This window comes from Meles meles, chromosome 11 (genome assembly GCF_922984935.1).
Source record: "Meles meles chromosome 11, mMelMel3.1 paternal haplotype, whole genome shotgun sequence".
Taxonomy (NCBI): Eukaryota; Metazoa; Chordata; class Mammalia; order Carnivora; family Mustelidae; genus Meles; species Meles meles.
The window spans coordinates 11,497,065-11,519,555 of NC_060076.1; the positions used below are offsets into that span (position 1 = coordinate 11,497,065).

The 22,491-nt window shown below is 52.8% G+C and overlaps 2 protein-coding genes across 7 annotated transcripts in view; one reads left to right on the forward strand and one right to left on the reverse strand.

Moving 5' to 3' along the window:
- Window positions 1–12,543, forward strand: part of LOC123953228 (spermatid perinuclear RNA binding protein) — a 147,314-nt gene extending 134,771 nt beyond the window's left edge. Inside the window, exons 17-18 of one of the 2 annotated variants that reach the window (XR_006820840.1) lie at window positions 8–141; window positions 12,312–12,543. Coding sequence is in view for 1 of the 2 variants with exons in the window: in XM_046023288.1 (XP_045879244.1) it covers window positions 8–12 (5 nt within the window). In the remaining variant the exon portion in view is untranslated. Of the gene's footprint in view, window positions 1–7 lie in introns of both variants that reach the window. The other variant, XM_046023288.1, reaches the window with a different exon arrangement.
- Window positions 12,544–14,778: 2,235 nt separating this feature from the next.
- Window positions 14,779–22,491, reverse strand: part of RABGAP1 (RAB GTPase activating protein 1) — a 156,285-nt gene continuing 148,572 nt past the window's right edge. For 3 of the 5 annotated variants that reach the window (XM_046023281.1, XM_046023282.1, XM_046023284.1), the window contains 5 exons: window positions 22,182–22,286; window positions 21,279–21,362; window positions 20,615–20,686; window positions 18,448–18,645; window positions 14,782–17,163 (listed from right to left, as the gene is read on the reverse strand). In XM_046023281.1, coding sequence (XP_045879237.1) covers window positions 17,041–17,163; window positions 18,448–18,645; window positions 20,615–20,686; window positions 21,279–21,362; window positions 22,182–22,286 — 582 coding nt within the window. In that variant the 3' untranslated portion in view covers window positions 14,782–17,040. Of the gene's footprint in view, window positions 17,164–18,447; window positions 18,646–20,614; window positions 20,687–21,278; window positions 21,363–22,181; window positions 22,287–22,491 lie in introns of all 5 variants that reach the window. The other 2 variants (XM_046023285.1, XM_046023283.1) reach the window with 2 other exon arrangements.

Below are 22,491 nucleotides of genomic sequence, written 5' to 3' on the forward strand. Positions count from 1 at the left end.
ATTTCAGGTTAATACTTTTAAGCAGTTTTCAGCACGTTTATCTCACTTTATTCTCGTTCTCCTCGGACCTTCGTAGCCATATCACTTGTATAAAATAGGCTGAGATCTAGTGACTGTAAGCTGTGGTCTCAGTAAACAAAGGTAAGCTCTTTTATTTTCTGATTAAAGGGAAAAATAACAAAGTCAATGAACACGGCGCGCATATGTGACAATCATACAGGATGTTTGGTCTCTTAGGTCTCATGTCCCCATACTACCTTTAAAACGCTTATGATCTAAATGTAAGAGAGTTATTTTCAGCATTTGTTTTAATACCCTTGTAATTACTTTTTATTCAAGAGAGACGTTTCACTTTTACGAGTTAAATGTGTATATGTGCGTAGAAACTTACGATGTTACATGGATGTGAATTACACACGTGGACCTGTTTAAATAAAAGAATTCGGTGGTGGGAAGAGTTCACCTAAGAAGACTTTAACGTCAGGGCACTCTTTTGGCCAACGTGCTGGAATTTTATAAGCCGCGAGGTTGGTAACATGGCCGGTAGGATCCATTTATGCGTAGCTGTTACACAAGCAGAGGATCAAAGTGCCAATTTCTCAAGGAGAGAAATTTTTCTGAGAAATGAAAATCTCTGATCTGGGTTGTATGCCCTAATACAACAGCAGCAAGAAGCCATAAAAAGAAAAAGCAATAGAAAACGAAACAAAAAACCAAAATATTAAGATAACTGTGGAAGAATACGTAATTGACTGAGTTAAGCTATTTGCAGAACCAACTTTGGCAAGCCTCAGCATGGTAAATACCCAGTCTGCAGAGACCAAATAGACGGAAGGCAGTTCATCCGTCTTTTCCAGGTTAGGCAGCTAGACGATGGATTTCCCACCTTACTCGGCCATCACGGAGTTCATTCAAAAGATGGGAGGGTTCGGCCACATATTTTAGTAAGGGTTTGCTTCATTTAGTGTGTCCCATAAATATATTTCATATGTGTTAGATGTTCTTTGCTGAGGCCATATTTGATATATAGAGATTAAAATGAATTTCGTGTTTTATATGTCTCTAAGTAGCAGTTTTCTTGTTACTACTAACTTCGAAGGTTGCTGGAACATTTTTTTCCCCATACAAAATCTGTATTACGTCGAATGTGGTTTTGGCATCTACAGAAGGTTGTATGAGGTCTAGCTGACTAGTACTACATACATTCCAGTCCTCATCGAGCAGCCGAGGTGCCCATTATGTGCCAGGTCCTTCTCTGGGTACTGCGAAACAGTGTCTCTGCCCAGTGAAAACATTTCAAGTTTGAGAGTCTCCTTGTTGGTGGAATTGGGCCGATCATAAACTCCCTAGGTTGGGAGACAAATGATGCATCAGCATTGTCAAAGATAATTAACTTGGCTAGTAGTTTATGAGTTATTTAATAATGTAGGCCCTCTGATATCACTGAACTGGCCAGCATTTGGAAATTCACTCATTTTAAATATTTCCCTGACAGTTTTGAGAGCCTGAAACCAACTCTGGTTTATGTTCATGGAACTCTCTCCAAGTGAGTGAGTGGAATGAAATGAAAAACAAATATTCCAGTCCTTTAAAGCAGTTTTTATAGTATAGCAGGGACCAAAGTGGTTGCTTTAAACACAGACACCATTTTTTTGATGACAAGCGAGGGGAATTTTACCCTTGTAATCATCATTCATTATAACTTACCTGTTTGTTAGATTTCTTTAATAACTGCAGTGGAGGCAAATCTTCAGTAGTGAGTTAGGGGAATCCACTAAGATTTGCACATGCGTCCCCACCCATGCCCCCCAGCAGTCAGGTTTCTAGCAGTCTAGAGCCCGAGGAACTAGGCGCATTAGGAGCAGTTAAAGCTGCAAACAAGCTGCTCTGTGAATGGTCCTCCTGTACCTCCCACTCAGCACAGGCCGGCGCGTCTTGGGGGGAGCAGGGGGCAGGGCCTCTCTGAAGTCCTCAGAGCAAGAAGCATCCTGCTGTATTTGTGCACACTACAAGGATCTGATGCCATGCAGTGACCAGAGGTTTCTCAATGTTACGAGGAGGCCTGGAAGGGAGACAGGTAGCAAACGAGTAACGGCCAGAGTTAAGTAACTGCCTGCCGCTGGGATGCGGTGCAGCGCGGATGTCTCTAGCGGGAGCTTACAGAGCACATGCTAGTACTTCTTGCGTAAGAAGCTGTCTCTTCCCTTCCTCATCCCATCTTCCAGAAAGATGGTTTTAAGTCAAGAACTGAAGTTGAGTTAGCTGTAAGAATAGATATCCTTTCCCACATTATCATTTTAGGTAGGAGCTAACAGCTTCCATTGATACTTGATGCAGTGATCTTTGGAGATTTTTAAAAAGTAGCTCCATACTGCAAATTAGGTTATGTAAGCCTTACAGCATAGCTAGAAATAGGGAGTAGAAACCCTGTGGGAATCTGGGCCAAAGTATTTCTCGCCCTCCAGCAAATTCCCATGAGGCTTGGGGATTAGATGAGTTAATTCACCTCAGGTGCTTGGAAGAGTACCTGGTGCACAGTAAGTACTCAGGAGATGCTGACAGTTCCTATCACGGTTGGCTGAAGGGACAGAAGGTATGTGAGGGAGGCGGCAAGACTGTGCTGGCAGGTAGGGGGAGAAGCCAGTGCATGGCCTGCTCAGGGGGAGCTGCATTGGTGTCCTGGTATTTGTAGGTTTGGGGTGCTCCCACACTTTGAGAGAGGACTCCTGGCATCTGGGGACTAAACAGGAAGCATAAAGCAAACACTTAGCGGGAGAGGTAGTGTGGGGAGGTCGCTGCAGATCCGTGCTGACTGAAAATGCTCGCGTTTCTGTGGTGGTGGTGAAATCACTGGCCGGTCTCCTGCCAGGGATTTGGAAATACTTGCTTGGGGATGTAAGTGTGCTTAGAACTTCAAAAGGGCTGAGCTTAGAATATCAACCTGCTGATTCCAGCTTTCCTGCCAGGGCATTAATAAGAAAAAGAGGTGTGTGATTGCAGCTAGCATGGGAAGCCAACATCCAGAGCTCGCCAGTGTTTGGCAGGTAGAAAGCAAGTTGTTATAAACCACAGAAAGAGGAGCCTGGGTGGCGTGCCTAGAAGGCCACTGACTTCAGTCTAGAAGGCCGATGCTTCTCCGCACAGCATTCCTCCAGCGTCTCTCTCCCAGTCTGCTTCAACGCTTTGGAACAAATTGGCAATCGTCACCACATGAGGCCTCCCTTGTGTGTGAATCTGAGAAAAAACACGCCTGCCAGTCCATCCATCTCTTTCTCTTTTTGGAAAAGGAAAGATGGGTAGATGGTCAGACGGGCGCCGTCGGTTATACAGCTTCCGGTCTCTTTCTGTGCAGGCTTTGGTTGCTCTGAGGTAGGGTGGGCAGGAGCGTGGGTCCCTGTCTGTTGGCCGGTGGTACTTAACGCGAGGTGGGAATTACAGACTGAGTTTTTTTTTTTTAGGTTGAATTCTGTGACGCTCTAAGTTTATAAAAACTGTGTAGACAGGGACTGAGCATTACCTTTAAAGGCAAATAAGATAGACTTGCATGATAGTCAAGAGGGTTTCTTTTTTTTCTTCTTTTAATTGTACCAAAGGCATTTATTGTTTGCAGTGGTAAGTGAAAGAGGAGGGGACTCAGCAGCCCCCAGCTCCAGGGGAAACTCCAAAGACCTACTCTCTCACTGTAGCCCCAAGGCAGAAGGCTTTTCTTGAATCCAAGAGATACTCACGTAACTAATGTCCGGGCAGAAGCCACCGCGTTCTGTAGCTGCGGCTGTTTGGAGGAATCACTGCCTCATTGAGCCAAGGTTGAGGGAGGGCCTTTCTTTTCTTTTTTCTTTCCTCCTCTCTCCTGCCACCACGCCCTGACCAGTCAGTTTTAACATCCTAATTCCTTGGTCCTTCTAAGGAGGGTCTTGGTCTTTACTTGGCAGAACTTCGCCTTCTCTGTGAACTGTGCTGCCTTTACTGGGAGGGTATCATCTGCCCAGGCAGCTTAAGGGCGGCTGCTTAGCACAGACGGAGATGTCCGGCGGTACCTCCTTGGCTGCTTCTGGTCCACAGGAGGTGACGTTAGCCTGGCTGCGGAGCGGGCATTCTCTTCGCGTTGCCTACGGGCCGGTCTCTCAGTCTTGGTCGGGTTTCGCCCACCTGGATCCTGTGGAAGGTTGGGATGAATGGGCTCCACCTCTACCTGTCAGCTAAATGTTTGCAGGGAATGAAGTCAACGGCAGCCTTCAGTTTCAGTTATTTTGGGCTGTGGGCAGCAGTAGATTGAAGGAACAGGAGAAAGAAAAGGCAGAAATGCTCGAATTGCTCTCTCGTGTGGGCCAGGCACTTGGACATTCTCCAACAAGCTTTTTGGAGGTAGGATTCTTATTTTACAACAGAAGAGACCGAGGCTCAGAGTTAAGCACTGGAATTAGGAATGAAACCCCACTGCGTTCGATGCTAACGCCTCTTTCCATCACGCCATGCACGCTGTGGGTGCCGTCTGGACGAAGGTGAGGGGAGCACTGTGTGGCGGGAGGGAGGTGTGCAGGCAGTGGGCCGGGTCGATCGGACCTCCCGGTCACAGGGCCTTGAGCTCAAAGGCTCCTGTGCTGAAGCCAGGCTCTCTGACTTGAGGTTGTTCTGGACCAGATATCCTGGGCTTTTAGGGCTACTTTCTGTTAGACCAAGGTTGCTTAATAAACTGGAAAGATAGGCTAGAAGACTAAGGTGTGGCTGCATTTTAAACAAAGGAAGCTGTTGTACTTCAAGCTTGTTTTTTCCGTTTGAATGTCAGTGAGTACTTGAGGTCTTTGCTTGCATTTAGCTAATGGTTTATTGGTGATGGGATTGCTTAGAAGATTGGAGCCTGGAGAGGTTTTGACTTATGGGGTAAAAGGAAGAGGAGCCTGGGGTGCTGGCAGCCCGGGTTTGAGGGGTCCCGGGGGAGTGGCAGGTGGCGGTGGCCTGTCCTGATCAGCAGGACTTTTCCCGGTCGAGGCTTCAGGACAGGCTGCCAGCCTGAAGGTAGCAGGCAGGGCGCCCCCCGCGCCCGACTTTGGGCCGTGATTGGTGATCCCCACTGGGGTGGCTTGGAGGTCTTGTGAGCCACTCTGCCGCCCTTGTCCCTTCTCCCATTGCTACACACCCGGCTGCTGGCTCCTTTGCTGATGATGGCCACTTGGGTCTCTGCCTGGGGATGGAGGCCGAATCCTCTCCGGGGCAGAACAGTTCTCCCTCACCACAGGCCACGGTCCTTAGCAGTAGGCCGTTTCTCTGTGCCGTCTGCCATGATGCTGGAGGGGAGCAGGAAGAAGGAACTGTTTTAAACCCGGGTTGCGTGTGAGCAGGGTGAGCAGCTGCCCCAACACTCCCTCAGCAGTTCTTTCCCAGGGGCCGTGCCGCGCCCTGTGCTGCTCCTGCGGTTTGGAGAAGCTGCAGCGCACGCTGTCGTTTCCACCGTGCGGACCAGGACGTGGAAGCCCACAGACCTCGCCAAGCCACCCAGCTTGTTTGTGGCAAAACACTGTGGCTCCTAATAAGTGAGTTTTAACCACACAGAAGAAATAACATGTCTTCCACTGTTTTTGGAGTTAACAGAAGCCCTTTCTTAGAGATGAGATTTAAATTACACCACAACTGTGGGACCCAGAAATGATCTCCTTTTACAGATGAGGAAATGGAGGCTTAGCCACAGTGACCTGCCCCAGATTACACAGCCCTGTCACCGGCTCAGCTTGGCCCCCCGGCCTGATAGCACTCACGGTGCACAGTCCTGATGGTTTGTGTCCCTGCGGGGCGCTGCTGCCCGCCCCATTTTCCAAACCGCCGGGCTCCTGGTTCCCCTCGGCGCTGTGATGCATTCCACGCACCTCCCTTCCAGCTCCCGGAGTAGATCCTTTGTGGTTGGAAACAAAATAAGCAGAAACCTCTGCTCCCTCTCCTTCCCTTACCTCCTGCCATGTGGGGAAAAAAGGATCCCGACTTTAGGCTTACTGGTCTGGTTCCTTTGGAGAACTGTTCGTGAGCTCGCCCCCGGGCCAGGGGACGGACTGGTTAGCCTCAGCTCCATCTGTTTCCACACCATCTTTTTTGCTCTGTAACTGGACTCTGCCACCACGTGCAAGTCAGTGATGGCTGGTGGAGATCCCCAGGGGCCAGTGGGGGGGGGGGGCGCAGGGTGCGGTTAGGATTGTACTTTTTGTATTCAGTTTCACCTGCATTTTGCTGTCATCTGTCTCTGCCTAGGCCTTCAGTGTGTGTTCCGACCAAAGGGGTCACCCTCGCAGTGACCCATGCCTGCGTGCTCTGATGCTGGGATCTCGTTAGACCCTTCCGTTATGGAGGCACTCTCAGAAGTTGCTCACCCCTCATGTCCTTAGAGGCTACATAAGGAAAATATTGTGGACATCCAGGATGTGAGAAACCTCTGGAAGGTGGCACCTGGGGAACTCTGGAATGCTGAAAGCCCCTCAAAGTGAGATTCACTGAGGTTGAGGAAGAGGACGACTTATGCCTTAGCTATTTTAAAGGGTTCTGTTTACTGTAGGTGGCTCTGGAAGGGTAAGGATGGTTATAGAAAGCCAGTTGGGCATTTTGGGCTAACGTGTGCCTCCCATGATGACAGGGCTGCCCTGGGAGATTAGGTATGGTGAGAAATGGGGCCCTTGGTACCGAACGTTTAAGCAAGCTGTTGGCATAGTGCAGAGGAATTTCTTCCATGGGATATCAGGTTTGGAAGGAACACTGATATGTTTGGGGACACTGTCGAGAGCACTTCTCCCCTCTTGGACAGAGGGATTCGTTGAGAAATCTTCACTGTCACCTGCTGCTGCTTACCAGGCTCTGTGGTGGGCAGAAGGAACAGCTGGAGAAAATGGGAGGGTTTTCGGCTTAGACAGCAGAGTAGGTTAGACTGCGGACCGAGATGAGTACACGGAAGAGGGAGGCGTTGCCCAGGCGTTTGAACAGATCAGAGCCGTCTTCTGTGCTTGGAAAAAACTCCGGCGGGTCTTCCGCTCAGTGCAGGAGCCAGGCCTGTGAGGGCTGAGGACCTGAGCAGCTCTGACTGGAGTGCCAAAGTCTTCCCCCCGAGACGGCCACCCGAGCTGGGTGGGAGTCTGCCAGGAGGGTCGTGAGAAGAGCTTTGAAGAAAGGGCTGGTGTGGCAGCGGGAGGTTGAGGGGGCGATTTGGCAGCACATGGTGTACACAGAAAGGGCATGGCCTGGAGCAGCATGAAGTTACTTCCTCATGGGAACCGGCATGGTCAGAACGGTGGTGACAGATGGGATGTGTAATTTGGAGTCAGTTGGGGGAAGGGCCTGGGTACTGTGCCCTTCAGTGATCATCCTCTTCCAGAATGGTGAGAGAATTCTGGAGGGTTGATTTGGACAGTTGGATGGGGAAGGACCGGAGGTGGGAGGCAGAGGCTGCCACAGATGCAAGAATGGGGTCTCTTCACAGGCCGGGCTCCTCGCCCCAGCTGCGTGGGAGGATGGACGTGGTGGCACCCAGGAGGGGGCCAGGGAGCCACAGTCTCCTATGGGTAGTGGGGGGGGGGGGCACTGCCCAAGCACTTCTCCTGGGCCTCTCTTCAGTAGGTCACTGACAGGACAGTGGTACTTGGGGCCAAGATGGGGAAGGTGGGGGAGGGAGGAAGGTGCTGGCAGGGCAGGGAGTTGACGGGAGAGAGGAGGCAGTGTGGCAGAGGCCATGTCCTTTGGGCTGGGGAGTGGGAGTTCGGTGGGCCCCAGTCCTCGCTGGCGTGAGGTGTGAGGCCTCCTGTGCTCTCTGGCAGTAGACAGGGTTGCAGCCCGGCCAGTCAGCATCTCGCCCTTTCCCCAAGTGTTCCCACACGTCTGCCCTGCTGGGTTCGCCAGTCAAAGGCAGTGACAAGTACTGGGTGTTCATTCGTGCAGAGGCCTTCTGTTTTGTGTGTTGTTTTTTTTTAAAGCAATGTTTTGGTTTCTTTACCTGGGCAAGGTCTGGAGCTTGGATTCTTGGACGCTGAGTCTGGATTTAGCATCTATGGAACATGGTCTGTAGCTGGTGGGAAGTTGCTGGCTGGCTTTACAGAGGACTTTAAAGAGGGGAAGAACAGCGCGTGTGACTTTGGTGTCTGCTCGGGCCTGCCATCTGGGGCTCGTCCCGGACAGGTGGCGCCAGAATGGCGGCGTCACGGTGCGTCTCTGCACCTGTTAGTTCTGTAGCTCTGCTGGGGATTAAGGCTAAAGAGGCAGCTACAGTTTTGAACCTTCAGGGCAGATGAACCTATGTAACCCATGAAAGGTTACAGGTGCCCTGAGCCACGGATCCCTGCAGCCTTTTGGGCGGCCAGGACCCCAGGGCCCAGTGTGTCTTAACTACAAGCGGCCTTGGCTTTCCGTCCCAGCAGGCCACCTTAGCGTCAGCTGTGTGCATCCTGACGAGGAAGGCTGTGGGAGCACGGCCTCCGCCCTGACGGTGGTGGACTGTGGAAAGGGACAGACAGTCTTTCGGGCTCCACGGACGACTCGGACTCACGGCTAATCAGCCAGGCTGTGGGAGCACAAGAGCAGCCAGAGACGGTGCTAAACGCAGCGCAGCTGTGACCGCCACCAACTGTACTTAAACCAACCACCCCAACAGGTCGTGGGCCATAGTTTGCCAACCCATCCTAGACTGTAGACTGCTCATCCCTTGGCTTATTCATGGTTGGAAACTTCCTTCCTTCCACTGCCTGGCCCATCCACGTTCCCACAAGGGCTTCCTGAGAGCATCTGTCCTGTGTGAGCACTGCGGAGGAAGGTGCAGTCCTGGCCCATAAGGATCATGGGTTTTGAGTGTGTGTGTCGGCGGGGACAGGGGGTGCATTGACAGGCGAGAGCTAAATACAGAGCAGAATGGCGCTCAGGGAAGTCCAAGGTGACAGGGGCCCTGAGGAGAGAAGGGCTAAGGGTGAATCAGGAGAGCCATCGGAAGGAAGCGGCTCTGGAGAGGAGAGGGTGTGTGTGCGGAACAGCAGGAACCGCGCCGTCATGTGGGCACACTGGGCCCAGTCTGGAAAGGGCCCCGAGTGCCGGGCCAAAGAGCATGGGACCTCATTCTCCGGGCGCTTGGGAGCCAGGGAGAGGCTGTGTGCAAGATGGTGAACTCATCACAGATGCGTTTTAGATCCATCACTCTCATGGAAGACCAGATCTGTGGTTACAAATAGTATCTGCATTTCGTCTGGGCTTTTGGGGCAAGAATTTGGTTAGAGTTGGTATTCAAGTGGGAATGAGAGGACAAGAGAGTTGGTCTTTCTGGCCATTGGCTTTAGAGGGCAGGGAGCACCCCCACTTTGGGCAAGGCTTGATAAAATCCTCCACATCCAGGCTCTTTTGCTCTTGCTGTCCTAAAGACCATTGACCAGGGCAAGACAAATTGAACATTCAGTCTCAAGCCAGAATTAGAGTTTGGCCTGGGCCCTTGGTGTGTGAGGGTAAAAATGGGCTCCCTCTCTCTTCAGAATGGAGTTCAGGGCAGGAAGGCTTCCAGGCAGGACTCACTTCCTGTCTGCGTGCAGCCAGCCCACGGGACAGGCTTCAGAGCAGCGCACACGAGGGTCGGGACTCTCCAGAAGCCTACGCGCTCCTGAGGCAAGAAGTGTGTGTATCACAGGCTAAAGCCAGCCCTGCCAGGTGTATCACAGCCTGCCTGAGGCCAGGCTTTCCACCGGGTATGGGGGACAGTGAGGTGAGTCACTCATGGTGCCTGCCCCAAGGTGCTCGACGTAGTTGGGGCAATGAAAACTACAAATGTATATAGTGCTTTCTGTTTTCCAGATTTCTCCCCCCCACCCCCACCCCCCCCCCCCCCCGAAGCTTCTGGGCAGGGGAAGGGAGCTGCTGTAGGGGGAGCATCGGAGAGGTGCTAAGTCGGGGGGGGGGGTGCTGTGTGCTTCCCGTGCAGTGACAGGAGCTGCCCTGGCATGGCCTGGTGTGTGCCTGCACACATGCCCTTTCCCCGAGCCCCCAGCAGGCCCGGGGCAGTAGGCGAGGCTCCCCTGCAGCTCCCAGAAGGGAAGGCACCCGCCGAGGCCCCACAGCTGCAGGTGCTTTGCACGTGCTCTGCCCGCACCCTGGTCCCCTGGAGCCCCAGACTGCAGGTGAGGGGCTGGGTGCTACCCTGGGCAGGTGGTGCTAGGAAACCACTGGAAACCTAGGAACACTGCATGCTGCCTGCGGAGTGAAGCTTTGTCTTGTCAGTGCTGGGAACCAGGGGAAGGTTATGGAAGGAAGTTATGGTCAAAGCTGTGCCTCTGAGGCCTGTTGGAGGCTGGCCTGGGGCCGGTCAGGCTCCCTTTCGTGGAGGGCGTGCCTTTTAGACTTTGGACCCTGGTCCTGTCTCTTTTGGGGACTTGGGGGAGGGGGCGGTTGTGTTCTGACAGTAGGTGGGTAACTTTTCCGAGGAGTGGAAAATGCTTTTTCCAGAAGCACTTCTGGGCTCATGGAAGGGAAAGGACAAAAGTGGGCCTGGCTGTGATGGAGGTGTTGGCCTTTCCTCAGGTAGCTCAGGCCTCAGAGGGAGGCTCGGGTCAGTCAGGCACCACAGTCCCCTCTGGAGCTGGAGCCTGGCCCAGGCGCTTGCCCTCTCCTAGCCCATGAGCGCTGGAGCCACGCGGCAGGCTTGATGCCATTTTCCTGCGCAGGGACACAGATGGTCAGACTCTAACCTAAATATTTCCGCTGTTCTGTAAAGTCAGATTTTTGTTGTTGCTCATGGAAGTCTGGGGTAGGGACAGACAGGAGTTCTAGATCGCTCAGAAGGCCCTTAAAGAGGTCCGTTCTGCACATGTGACTTCAGTGTCCAGCCTCTTCCCATCTTCTCCAGGCTGAGCACTGCTCCCCACCTCTGGCTCGGAGTTTGGTGTGTCAGGGGCAAGACACGTTGCTCCAGGCGGGCTCCTTCTGTGATCCGTGTCACTCTGCTGGCCTCGCAGAGTACATCGTCCGTGGCACTGAGCCCTGGGGTCCCGAGGACACCCACACGAGCTGTAACTGGAATTGCGCCAGGCAAGCCGATTCCCCAAATACCTCTTCTCTCCCCTGGCGTGTCAGAAGTGCCGCCATTCGATGCGTCCCTTTCCCTGACCAGGATGGTGTCTCACGCTCAGACTGCCCTGGGCAGCCAGGCAGGGTTCACACTGCACCCCTCCTTCGTCAAGGGAGCACTTGGAGCTCACTGGCTGCAGTGGTTTCTCAGCGGCTGGGCCTGCCATATCTTGCTCCCCTTCTCAGAGACGAAGCTCTCCAGACAGCCTGTGTCTAGAAACCCAGCTGGGGAGACTAATGACAGGCAACCTCAGCGCCCGAGTCAGGGGCCTTCTTTCCGGCACCTCCCAGGAATTGCAGGTGGCTCCGGCTGGCTTGTGTGCTGTCTCCCCCGCTCAGATGCACTTCCTTCCCAGGGGCTTAAGGAAGCAAAGTGAATGCTGACTTGAGGTGAGAGTCCTCTGCTTTGTCCCCCCCCGGCTTCGGGTGAGTTTCTAGTGCAGCACAAACCACCTTTGTTGGGCAGGTCTCATCTACTTCAGCCCTTGGCACGGCTCGCCTTGCTTACGTAGCCCCAAGTGTTTCTGAGCTCAGGCCTTTCCCCCGGGCGCGGTCTGCCGGCCCGAGTGGCCTGTGGGGGCCCAGCCACACCTTCGAGAGGACGGGACAGGACGGACGGGCTCTGTCCTAATCAGGGTGAGGGCACTTCTAGGAGCAGTGAGGCTGATGGGCCCGGCTCAGCCTGTTCGCTCCACAGCCCCACACGCTGGTCTGCGCGCCGTGTAGCATTGGCCGAGGGGTCTGTACGACTCGTCACCACCCAAGCAGAGTAGGAAGGGTAGCCTGGTCTGGGGAGGAAGCAGCCAGTTCCAGAATGAGTTCCAGGACTGTTCAAGAAGGGGCTTCCCTCATGCAGGAGTAAGGTGGCCCTGCTCAGCCTCAGCCCGCGGTGGGGAACGCAGGAGGCATGGAGTAGGCCGAGCGTAGTTGTGGGTAGAAAACCTTTCTTTTCCCACTGCACGGTTACACCCATGCCATTGGACTCCTGGCTGTAGCCTACGGTCACTCTGGTCCGGTGATGGCCAAGCTAGTTTTTAGATAGCAATTTAAATGCCTATTTACTGTTTTGTTTCTGAATACGCAAGTGTAAATAGTATAATTTGCAGTGCAAAGTTCTTGGCAATAACTTTATGTTGTATATTATGTTGAAAAACACTGGCAAACGCGGCCACCACGGATTGTCCTTCCCCTCTGGGGCAATGACGACATGTGGGACTCTGAACTTTAACCCTGCGGCGTGGTTGCAGCAGCAGCCGGCGTGTGTGGACCGTCACCAGTGCCTCGCCCAGAGATGCCCGGCCTTCATCCAGAGGGACTCTCTGCCACCCCAGCGCCCACACTGTGGCTCCTCGCACTGACTGTCGGACTCTGCCATAGACTCACCCTCTCGTCTGGCTGCTGCGGTTCGTCTGTAATGCCCTGACGTGTTGCGTTCTCTCCACTTGGATGAATACAAATAAAAGCTTCTGTCTTACACCACTGTGGACCCGCTCTGGCTCAGTGAAGCAGCCGCTCTGATGAGACGGTCAAGCGCAGACCGTGCTCCCGGCCCTTATTACTTGCTGCTGCTTCTCTGCTAACGGTGCAGAAAGTTTCCTGAACCCAGAAAGTTTCCTGAACCTGAAACTTCCAGCCTGGCACTCTGACCCAGCAAGTGGTGAGCTGTGGGTGCCAAGCGAGGGCCGAATTGTAAACCTTAGAATTTACTGGGTGCTTTGCACACATCTCACTCCCACTGCTCACACCTGTTCCCCAGGACTGGCAGTGCCCGCACATGGCAGATTAGGACACTAAAGCTCACAGATAAAAATACAGAACTTCTAAATGGCAGCTACCATCTTCCAAGCTCTTCCCCCTCGTGAGGGTCCTCCCGGGGAGCTGCCCCAGTAACTCAGTCTTGACCAGCAAAGATGGCAGCGTGGAGGACAGAGAAGGCAGAGCCAGGCCAGGGCCTGCAGCTGCCCTCCAGGTAACTGGCCACTGGGTGGACAAGCACTGAGCACCCTGCTTCGCTTTGTCACCCAGGGCCCACCTTTCCTCCCTGCACGCCGCCACTGGCCGGCGGCTGCTCCCCGTGCAGAGCACACGGGGTGGTGCAGAGCACACGGGGTGGCAGCTCTCCTGGGAGGCTGAGGAAGAGGCCGCCTCTCCCCTGGGACTTCCTACCAACCAAGGCCCTGGAGATCAGAGGCTCCTGGGTTCAATGGGGCCTGCTACGCAGTCCGCCCACCCTATCGTGTGTTTTCACGGACTTTTCCAGCAGCCCCAACAGAGTACAGTCCAGGAGGAAGTGTAGAGGCGGTCGGAACCAGGATCGGAGTTTTCCAGCACAAAGCCCCATGTTCTTTGCGCTTCCTCCCATAGTTTCCTGCCAACTCCCACCTTTCCCTCCCGCCCTTCTCGGACAGGCTTCCTCTCTCACCCCTCAACTGGCTGCCGGCTGGCCCTTGGCTGCACCCACCCACCTCCGAGTCTGCTCCCACCCTGGACACCAGCAGCCTCCCCGATACCAAATCCAATGAGCCCTTTCTGGTCCCACCCAGGACCAGGCGATGAGCTCCTTTTTCCTCCCAGTGGCTACAGTCATACTCTGTGGCCCCTCTTCCTCCTCAAATGGCACTTCCTAAGCCTGCAGCTAAGCCCTTGCTCGCTCCATACATTCTGTACGATCTCAGCCACTCTCCTGGCTTCCCCTCCGCTGGCAGACCAGGCCTTCACAACTGAGGGGACTTCCACATGCTGTGACAATGGGCGGGGGGGGGGGAGAGTTGCTAACCAGCCTAAGCGCACGACGGCGCCCCACACCAAAGCATGATCAGTACCGCTGAGGTTCCGAAACACTAGGGTAGAGCTGCCTGCGCGAGTCTGAGCATCTGTGGGCTCTGGCCATCTCCCAGCTGCGTTTCCGGGACTCTTCCTGGGTCTCACCCCCGAACCTCCCCACCCCCCACCAAGTTTCGGTGACTCTCCAGGAACCGTCTCCAATCTGGCCTATTTTATCACCAAATCTCTCCAACTTTTCTTCCTAAAGGACTGACAGGACACTTCAATTTTTTTTTTTTTTTTTGAAAGCAAGTTGGGTTAAAACTCTCCAGTGGTTTCTTTGACCTTCGTGGCCTCAACCTCATTACCCAGTCCTCCCCCAGCGCCCCCCGATCAGACCACAGTGCTAACTACCTGACTATTCCAGCCAAATGTCTCATTGGCTCTCTCTCCAGCAAACCCCTTGGTCAGCAATGCAGAAAACAGTCCCTGCCATTACACATCCTTCCCTGTCCCCACAAGGCCTGTACTCCTGTTCGAGCACTCAGTGTTCTCATTCTGGGTCTCGACACCATTAGGGGACCTTCCTGAAGCAGGGCCCATCGGAGTCGCCTGAGGCCGGCTGTGCCCAGGCCCGATAGGCACATGGACTCCTTTCTCTTCTCTCCCAGCTGTGACATAAGGATTGCTGCTGCGTCCCTGCACTCCCAAACACTAAGACCCTTGGGATTGGAAAAGCGTAGGGCAAGCTGGTCTTTCTGGATTCCTGCCCCAGCTGGCCAGGAACGTGAATCCCAGAAATAGGTTCTCCAGCCTGTGAATGGCAAAGGGATCCCAGAGTGCTCTAGGGCCGCTGTCGAGCACCTGCCATGGCCCAGGCCCCTCAGGGCACTCACCCGCCTTCAGTGCAGTGGACAGCAGACTGGGCGGGGGCTTCACTCACCGCCTTCCCTTCTTTGTGGCCTGCATCTCAGCCCGTTTCCATCTGAGGCCAGGTGTAGAAGGGGTCCCGGAGGGCAGGTCGCACGGGGGGAGAACCGCAGGGTTGGGGAGATTGCTCTTCTTCCTGCTGCAGAGAAGGGGTGAGGTGGTAAAGAGGGCCGGCTGGTGGCCTGTGTGTCCTTACCGGGCAGGGCACAGGAGGAACCCCCCGCCCCCCACCAGTGAGTAGAAAAGAGCTTCTGCGAGATGTCGTCCATGCCGCCTCTCTTCCTGAAAGTTTCAGCAGAGCAGAAGTGGACCCCGGCTCCTACTCCCATTCACGTTTTAGGCCTGGAATTCCACCTCCTGTCTCTGCCTGGTGAGATGCTTTCATCTTTCCAGGTCTCACTACACCCCTACCTCCTGTAGGACTTCCCTAACCCTCCGAATTCACACACAGCACCTCTCCCTGTAAGCATGGCACTTGATTTCGCACAGTCTGTGTTCGCTGTGAGGGCGCAGGCGTCAGTCTCACAGAGGAGCAGCTGGTCTAGCCGCACCCCTGCAAAGCCGGCCCCCCGGAGCCACTCGGCGCGCAGGAGCCACGCACACCCGTCCGCCAGCACTCGGGCTGCGGTTCTCGGGCCGTGTGCGCGAGCGGGGGAAACGGGGCAGGAGCATGTAATGATGAAACCGGTTTCTACAAAGTGAGGCTCTTTGTACCAAAATATTTAATGAATATGCTGTTAAAATAAAACCAACAAAAGGAATAGTAATACATAGTTTTACTGGTTTATATTTCAATTCATAAAGTTGACACACTGGAACTACCCTAGCACAATTTCCACGCACCTAGTTTCAGATGGGCTTACAGCTGTTTCGGTAACTGAACAAGAAAGACACAAAGCAGTGGAGGGTGTGGTTGGGGGGGGGTTGCCACTTGTCACCTCCCAGATGACCTCAGCAAGCCCGAGGACAGCCAGTGGGAAAAGATACAAAACAAGCCAAGTATCTTTATACACAGACCAGTGCCTCTTAGAACAGCTACCTGCGCCCTGCGTGTGGAGACGAGACCCTCGGCGCCAGCTGTCAGCATACCGCTATATAAATTAAAAGACTAGGCGATCTTTTATCTTTTTCTTTTTAAAGGTGCTAAAACCTCCATCCATAGGTTTGAAGTGAGAACCTGCAAGCCATCTGAACAACGAGGTCCGCACGCAGCCACGCTCTGGGGAGGGACACGGGCCAGCAGGACGGGGCCTCCCTCGCACGCACATCCCACACCTGCGTTTTCACAAACACCCACACAGTGCAGTGTCCTTCTCGCTTGTATGACTTGTGCAAAAACACTAGGAACTTTTTAGTGAGGGAACGTTTCCCAGCTCGTGTGAGGGCCAGGAGGAGGGGGAACCCGACAAACCCAGAGTGAGAGCAAGTGCCCAGAGAGCCAAATAATTAGCTTGTGCAGATCAGTCGTGGTCTGGGATTTAAACACTGTCAGTTGGGCGCACTGGGAGGAGATATTTATATATATATATACACACACACACGACACATGAAGCAAAATAAGATTTGTCCACGTTATGATTAATCCTGTCTCACGTCGCTCGTCACCCAGCCCAGCCCCGTGAAGTTTTGGCAGCTAACACTAAAGAACAACAGGAACTACAAGAGTTGCATAGAATTGATCAGAAACGTGAATAATGCCAAACCCAAAACCTGTGCATCGTGTAGTTTAACAAAACTAGGTGGCTGCAACTACAACCAGGAAACCCTCCGATTTAAAACAAAGTGCTTCTCCACGTCTGCCTGGAGGCCCCTACGCTGGCACTGAAGTAGGTAAGAATTATTTGAGTTACTGATCCCTGCCCGCCCCCCCCTCACCCCGCAATACATATAGTATGTTTATTACAAAAAAAAAGATTAAAGGTTTAGAAAAAACCAAAAGCCTGAAGGATCCCCAAACTCTGACAACGTCAACTCAGCCCCTGGGCTGGGGAGGTGGTGGCCCACACCAGGAAGAGGCCTGGGCACTACACCGAGGACGCTTTCCCAGCTCGCGTCCAGAGCGTCACTCGGCCAGCAGGCCTGTCAGCATCAGCAGTTAGGAGAGCCTTACCCCAGAGGCTGCCTGCTTCATGAGCTCTGGTCCAATGACCTACCAACATGCTTCTATGGATCTGACTTAGGTACATTCTGGTCCTGGGACATGTCACAGAATCACACATCTGGCCAAAGAAGGCAACAAAAGGTGTCGTGTTTTCTGAAGGTGTCTGGAGGCAGCTGCTTCGCTCAGCAAGTCTCTTTCCCTTGAACCCCCGTTGCCGTCTTTATGGAGCTCAGTGTTCGGTTAAACCAGGTCTTCTTGGCGGCCTGTACCTCGTTTAGGGCAAGGCCTAAATGGTGCTCCAGGTCCTGCAAGAGGAACGAAGTACATGAGCATGCTGGCTCCGGTGTCGACACTGTCCCCAGAGCTGAGCCGAGACAAGACGTCAGCCCATTTACTCTGAGAGGCCTCAGGAAATCCCCCCAGTCTCCAACCGGCATAGAAGGATCTGGAATCCCTAGAGTTCTGGGATCGTTCCTAGTAAAGACCTCTCCATTTCTTGCCCAGTCTATTTATTAAAACAACCTCCTGATTGAGCGCCTCCCTCCCCTGTCCACCTATCACACAGCAGGCCGACCGGGCTAGAGCTCCGGCTGAGACGGTGTCATTATCTTCCAGCGAAGACCTTTAAAGTCTAGACTCCCAGGCCAGACGTTTGAGGCGTTTCATGATTCGGACCCAGAGCCAGCTCCGTACCCACTGTCAGTTGGGCGCTAGCTTCCTGACACTCCTCTCTGGGCGGGCCCTCTCTCTCCTCCCTCTGCTGCTCGCAGGCCGCTCCCTCCACCGGGAATGCTCACTGTTCTCTCTCTTCTGCAGCTGCAACCCTTGTTCATTCTTTGACCACAGCTCACATACTGCTGCCTTGGTGGTGCTTTTCCTGATTGTCCTGGACAGTCACACAAGCCATGTCTTAGCTTTGCAACCCCAGCACCTAGAACAGGGCCTGGCAGAGAGCAGATGCCCAGTGAATGTGCAGTGTGGGAAACCAGGCCCTAAGCTCAGTCCCGAACTTGGTCCCTTCCACAAATGGCGCTTAGGGCCCACGTTGCGCTCCAGGAGGCTGCTCATGGAATTGGCCACACAGGATAAAGATGACCAAAGTCAGCCCCGATTTCTTCGTCAGGAATGGAGGCTCAGGTCCATTGGTAACACGTCCAAAGTCCCAGAGCTAGTTAAGTGACGGGAGCTGGGACTCAGAGGTGGCACTGAGGAGGTCCTCAGCCCCTTCTGTGCTGTCTCATTTAGACTTCAAACCGCCAGCTGGGGCTCTCGTCATCTCCATTTGCAGATGAGGAGCCCGAAGTTGAGGAGGCCGTGAACAAGCCCACGTCACAGCTGCTGGTGGCGCCGTGGGGGTTTCCACGCAGGTCCCTGCTCCACCGAAAAGATTCCAAGCTTGACGGACAATTCTCCTTCGGAGAAAGTCCAATTCATGACAGGCCAAATACTAACTAAACACCCACTGGTAAATAACAAGTAATGGGCTTCTTCCTAGAAGGATTATGGCCAAAGTTTAAAAGGGAAAAAAAAACCCAAACCGCAGACACCGTTTCTGGGGCCTGGAGCCCACGGCGCGGGCCGGCGCTTACCTGGATCTTACACTCGGCCTCCACGAGCTGCAGCTTGGTCTGCGCCAGCTCCAGTTCCATCTCTCTCAGCTGGTTCTTCAGCGTCTCCTTCTCTTCATCCGTGTCCTCATCTAAAACTTCCTTAGCTGAGCTCATGCCCTTTATGCGACCTTCTTTGTTGAAAAATTCCCGGCAGCGCTCACAGTCGTCCACTTTTTGCTGAAAGGGAAAGTCAGATGTGAACGGGCGAAGAGAAGCGGCCCGGCCCGAAGGTGTGGCCCCTCCTTCCTGGGGAGCCAACAGCGGCTGCCGGGCTGAGCACCCCAGCTCCCGAAAAGCGGTTCCCTTGGGAACTGGCAGATACCCGAGTGGGAAAGCCATGCAGCATCCTACACTAAAATCAATCAGAACATTCTTAGATCTTGGTCTGGTCATCTCACTTCCAAGGAACCTTGGTTAAAAAAGGAAGATGCGGTGGTGACTAAAGGTTTATGTACAAAGATTTTTCACTGCAGAATCAGAGACAGAGAAATAATAGGGATTAACTATCCAACCACTGCGAGAAATTAAATATATGCTGGGCTGCATCTATACAAGGAAGTACGTAGGCAGCCTCTACAAAGTGAGGAATTTTTCATAACATGGTAAAATGGTTAAATGCTGAGTGAACCAGGACACAGAACTGTCTGTAAAGCACGGTTATAAATAGACACCACACTTCATTAAAATAAGATGTCCCTGACTGGGAGAAACCTCATTTCATGTTCCTCTAAGAAAATATTCTGCCAATTAAACCACTTTATTTTGAGAGAGGAAGGGCAGAGGGAGAGGAAGAGACAGAATCCCAAGCAGCCTCCACCCCCAGCACAGACAACATGGGGCTCACATGGGGCTCGATCTCACAACCCTGAGATTGAGACCTGAGCCAAAATCAAGAGCTGGATGCCTGACCGACTGAGCCGCCCAGGTACCCCCAGTTACACCACGTTAGAAGGCCATCAGTTATAAAATATGTCCCAATTTCAGGAGGTAAATGTTAAAAAAAAATGCGTATCTTAGAATGACTAGTATTTTGTATCCTGAAATAAACACAGAATGAGCACTGAAAGAACATACACCAACATGTTAATAACATTATTATCTACAGGCAGTATAATTATAAAGGGTTATTTTCTTCTATTTCCAAAATTTTCTGCAATGAGCATTGCTAGTTTTAGAATCACATAATAAATGAGTAATAAATTACATTTAAAAATCCCCACCACTGCTAGTTAAACACTGCTTAGGATGGAGGCCAGGTCTTGTTCCAGGTAAAACGGTGACGTGTGTGAATAAGGCTATGAGCCCAGAACCCTCCCACCTTCATCCTTTAGCAAGTTACTCATCTTGGAATAATTTGATGAGCGCTCTACTACAGGGATGCCTTAAAGAACGCAGCGGCTGCCTGGGGGGCTCAGTCGGTGAAGCGTCTGCCTTTGGCTCAAGTCATGATCTCGGTTCTAGAATGAGCCCCGAGTGTCAGGAAGCCTGCTTCTTCCTCTGCTCCTCCCCCACTGCTCATGTGCACTCTTGCTCGCTCTCTCAAACAAATCTTCGAAAAAATTTTTTTTAAAAATCAAAAAAAAAAAAGCACCAAGTTATAAAAGCCCCTGAATGGGCAACCGAAACATTAAAAACTGAAAGTCCTCATTGGATTTGGATCCATTATAGGGAATTGAGCCCAGAGAGGGAGCTGAGTGCCCTCATTTTACACAACGTGGGGAGTGACAATGACACCACAGGGTCCTGACCTCTGCACCCCCACCCTGAGCCCAACTGCCGCCAGCAGGCCTCCTTCACCCGCACGGCACCGCAGTGATCACCTGCTCTATTAACATCTGCAAATCTCAGGTCACTTTTGTGACAGTCATGTCATCCAGACGATGTTACGAGGAAAAGGTCATTTGTATTTTGAGATCTAAAACCAGAGCTCCCGGCTTGCGTCGTACTCCCTTCCAAAGGAAACCAGCAGAGCGTTACTTTTCAGCCCCAGAGCCAGGCCACGACTGGCCGCTCGTCAGGTACGTGCAAGCTTCTCTCACTTTTGAAATCCAAGTAAACCACCCCCTTCCCAAAATCTCTGGGGCTGAGCAAAGCACAGTGAGCTAGCTGGTACAGAACAGAAGCTCTTTGGTAAAGGAAAACTTACCCGAATTTTCTCAATTTCCACTTTATTAGCTGTCTGCTGCTTCTCCAATCGTTCACTTAACTGAGAACAAATCTGAAGAAACAAAGTGACAATCTCGTGAGCAACGTCGTCACGTGCAGAAGCTGGGCTTGGGAGGAATTCTATGGCGAAGCGGAGTGGCCGAGGGCACGCGGTGGGAGGACGAGCCCAGGCTCCCCTGCTCTGCCGCCTCCGCCTCCACCGGTCCAGGCCGGGAGCACCCCGTCAGCACCACACTCAGCGGCCGACGGTTTATAGACACTTGAATGCCTCACAAGCCAGCCCAAGATCCGAATTTAGGAAAGAACAAGACCAGTTTAGTTGCGTTCTTAAAACTCAACCTGCCAGGGAACAGAGTGGTTCTACAGCACGAACGCGTGTGAACATGAGGCCGAAAGGACAGGGTGGCTTTCAGTAACTAAATGCCTGTTTATATGCTGGGCACCATGCCAGGCTCTCTACAGACCTGATCTTATGGAATCCTCTCGACAGTTCTCTGAAACAGTGAGAGTTTCTTCGTGTCAGCGCGGACAAGCAGTGAAGTCACCGGTCAGTGTAGGTGGCAGCTGGGTGTGGAGGGGACACATTTATCCAGACCAGCAGGGCTTCCCGAAAACACACCCACCTACAGGGTGCTCAGACTCACCTGCTTGTAGTCACCAATGATAGAACTGTTTTTTCTAATCTCAGATTCTGCTTTGTCAAGTTCCCGACGACACATTTCTTTTAACTGCACACATTTAAAAAAAAAAAAGGGAAAGGAAAAATGAGTGTTTTAAGGGAAACATAAAGCCCCAGTACTGGCTGGTCCGTTCTGGGCTTTCCAAAAAGTACCTGACTGCTCTGGCAGGGCTGCATTTCAACCACGTGGTCTCGATGCCAGGAGAGGGAGAGAAAAGTCAAAACTCCCAAAAGATCAAACCCCATTTTGGAGTGGGGCTTTTGCTAAGGTTCCTCCCTGCCTGTGAACTGGAGCTGAGGAGACAGCACAGACCCAACGGACTAAAGCTCATCAGGGGACTGCTGTGTCTTCGGGACAGAGACAGGGCCTCATCGTCTCTCACCTCAGGCCATCCTACCAGAGACCAGAGAGTGTCACCATCGTGGAGAACCACGGGGGGCAGAAGGGGCTTCCTGCAGGGTACGCAGCATACTGTGTCCCCAGTGACTGTGGAGCGCTGGCTCAAGACAGGCTTTCCAGAGTCTGCTCTGTGGGGGAGATGCCAGGGGACAGGTAGGGGAAGAGTCAGACATCATGTCTGCTCTCCTTCTGCAGAAATGCTCTCTTCATCACATTCAGCTGCTGACACACAGGAATTTCTCTTGTCCCAAGGAAGGATGGGCTTTGCCCCAGTGTCTCCTCTTATGCTCTAATTATTAACTATTACGCTTTACACAGTAACTAGAAAAAGCCCTGGGCGAGAAACTGAAGCCAGCTAGCCAGCTGTCTGTGGCTCCCCAGTGCCAACAGGAAGCCGCCAGCTGGACTCGAGACTCTCAGGCACGTACAAGATGCAGAGGCGCGTGGGAGGGGCAGAGCTCCGCTCACCTGAGCAGACTCATCTTCCAGTCGTCTTTTCTCTTCTTCAGCATCAATCAACTTCTGTTTGGTCATAAGCAACTCCTTATTGAGTGCATCTGCCTTCTCTTCAGCCTGAAACATGCAAAAGACGCTGTCACAGAACAAGAACTGAGAACCAGATGGGATTTGAATTGCTCAGGACAATCCCTTTTTAATGTGACAGAGAAAGTGAGCCAGAGAGCGGAAAGATGCCAGAGGTCACACGGAGACTGGCTGGCCCAGGCTCTTGCACAGACATCGCGCGGGACAGCGCTTAGAAGCTCAGCCTTTGGCATCA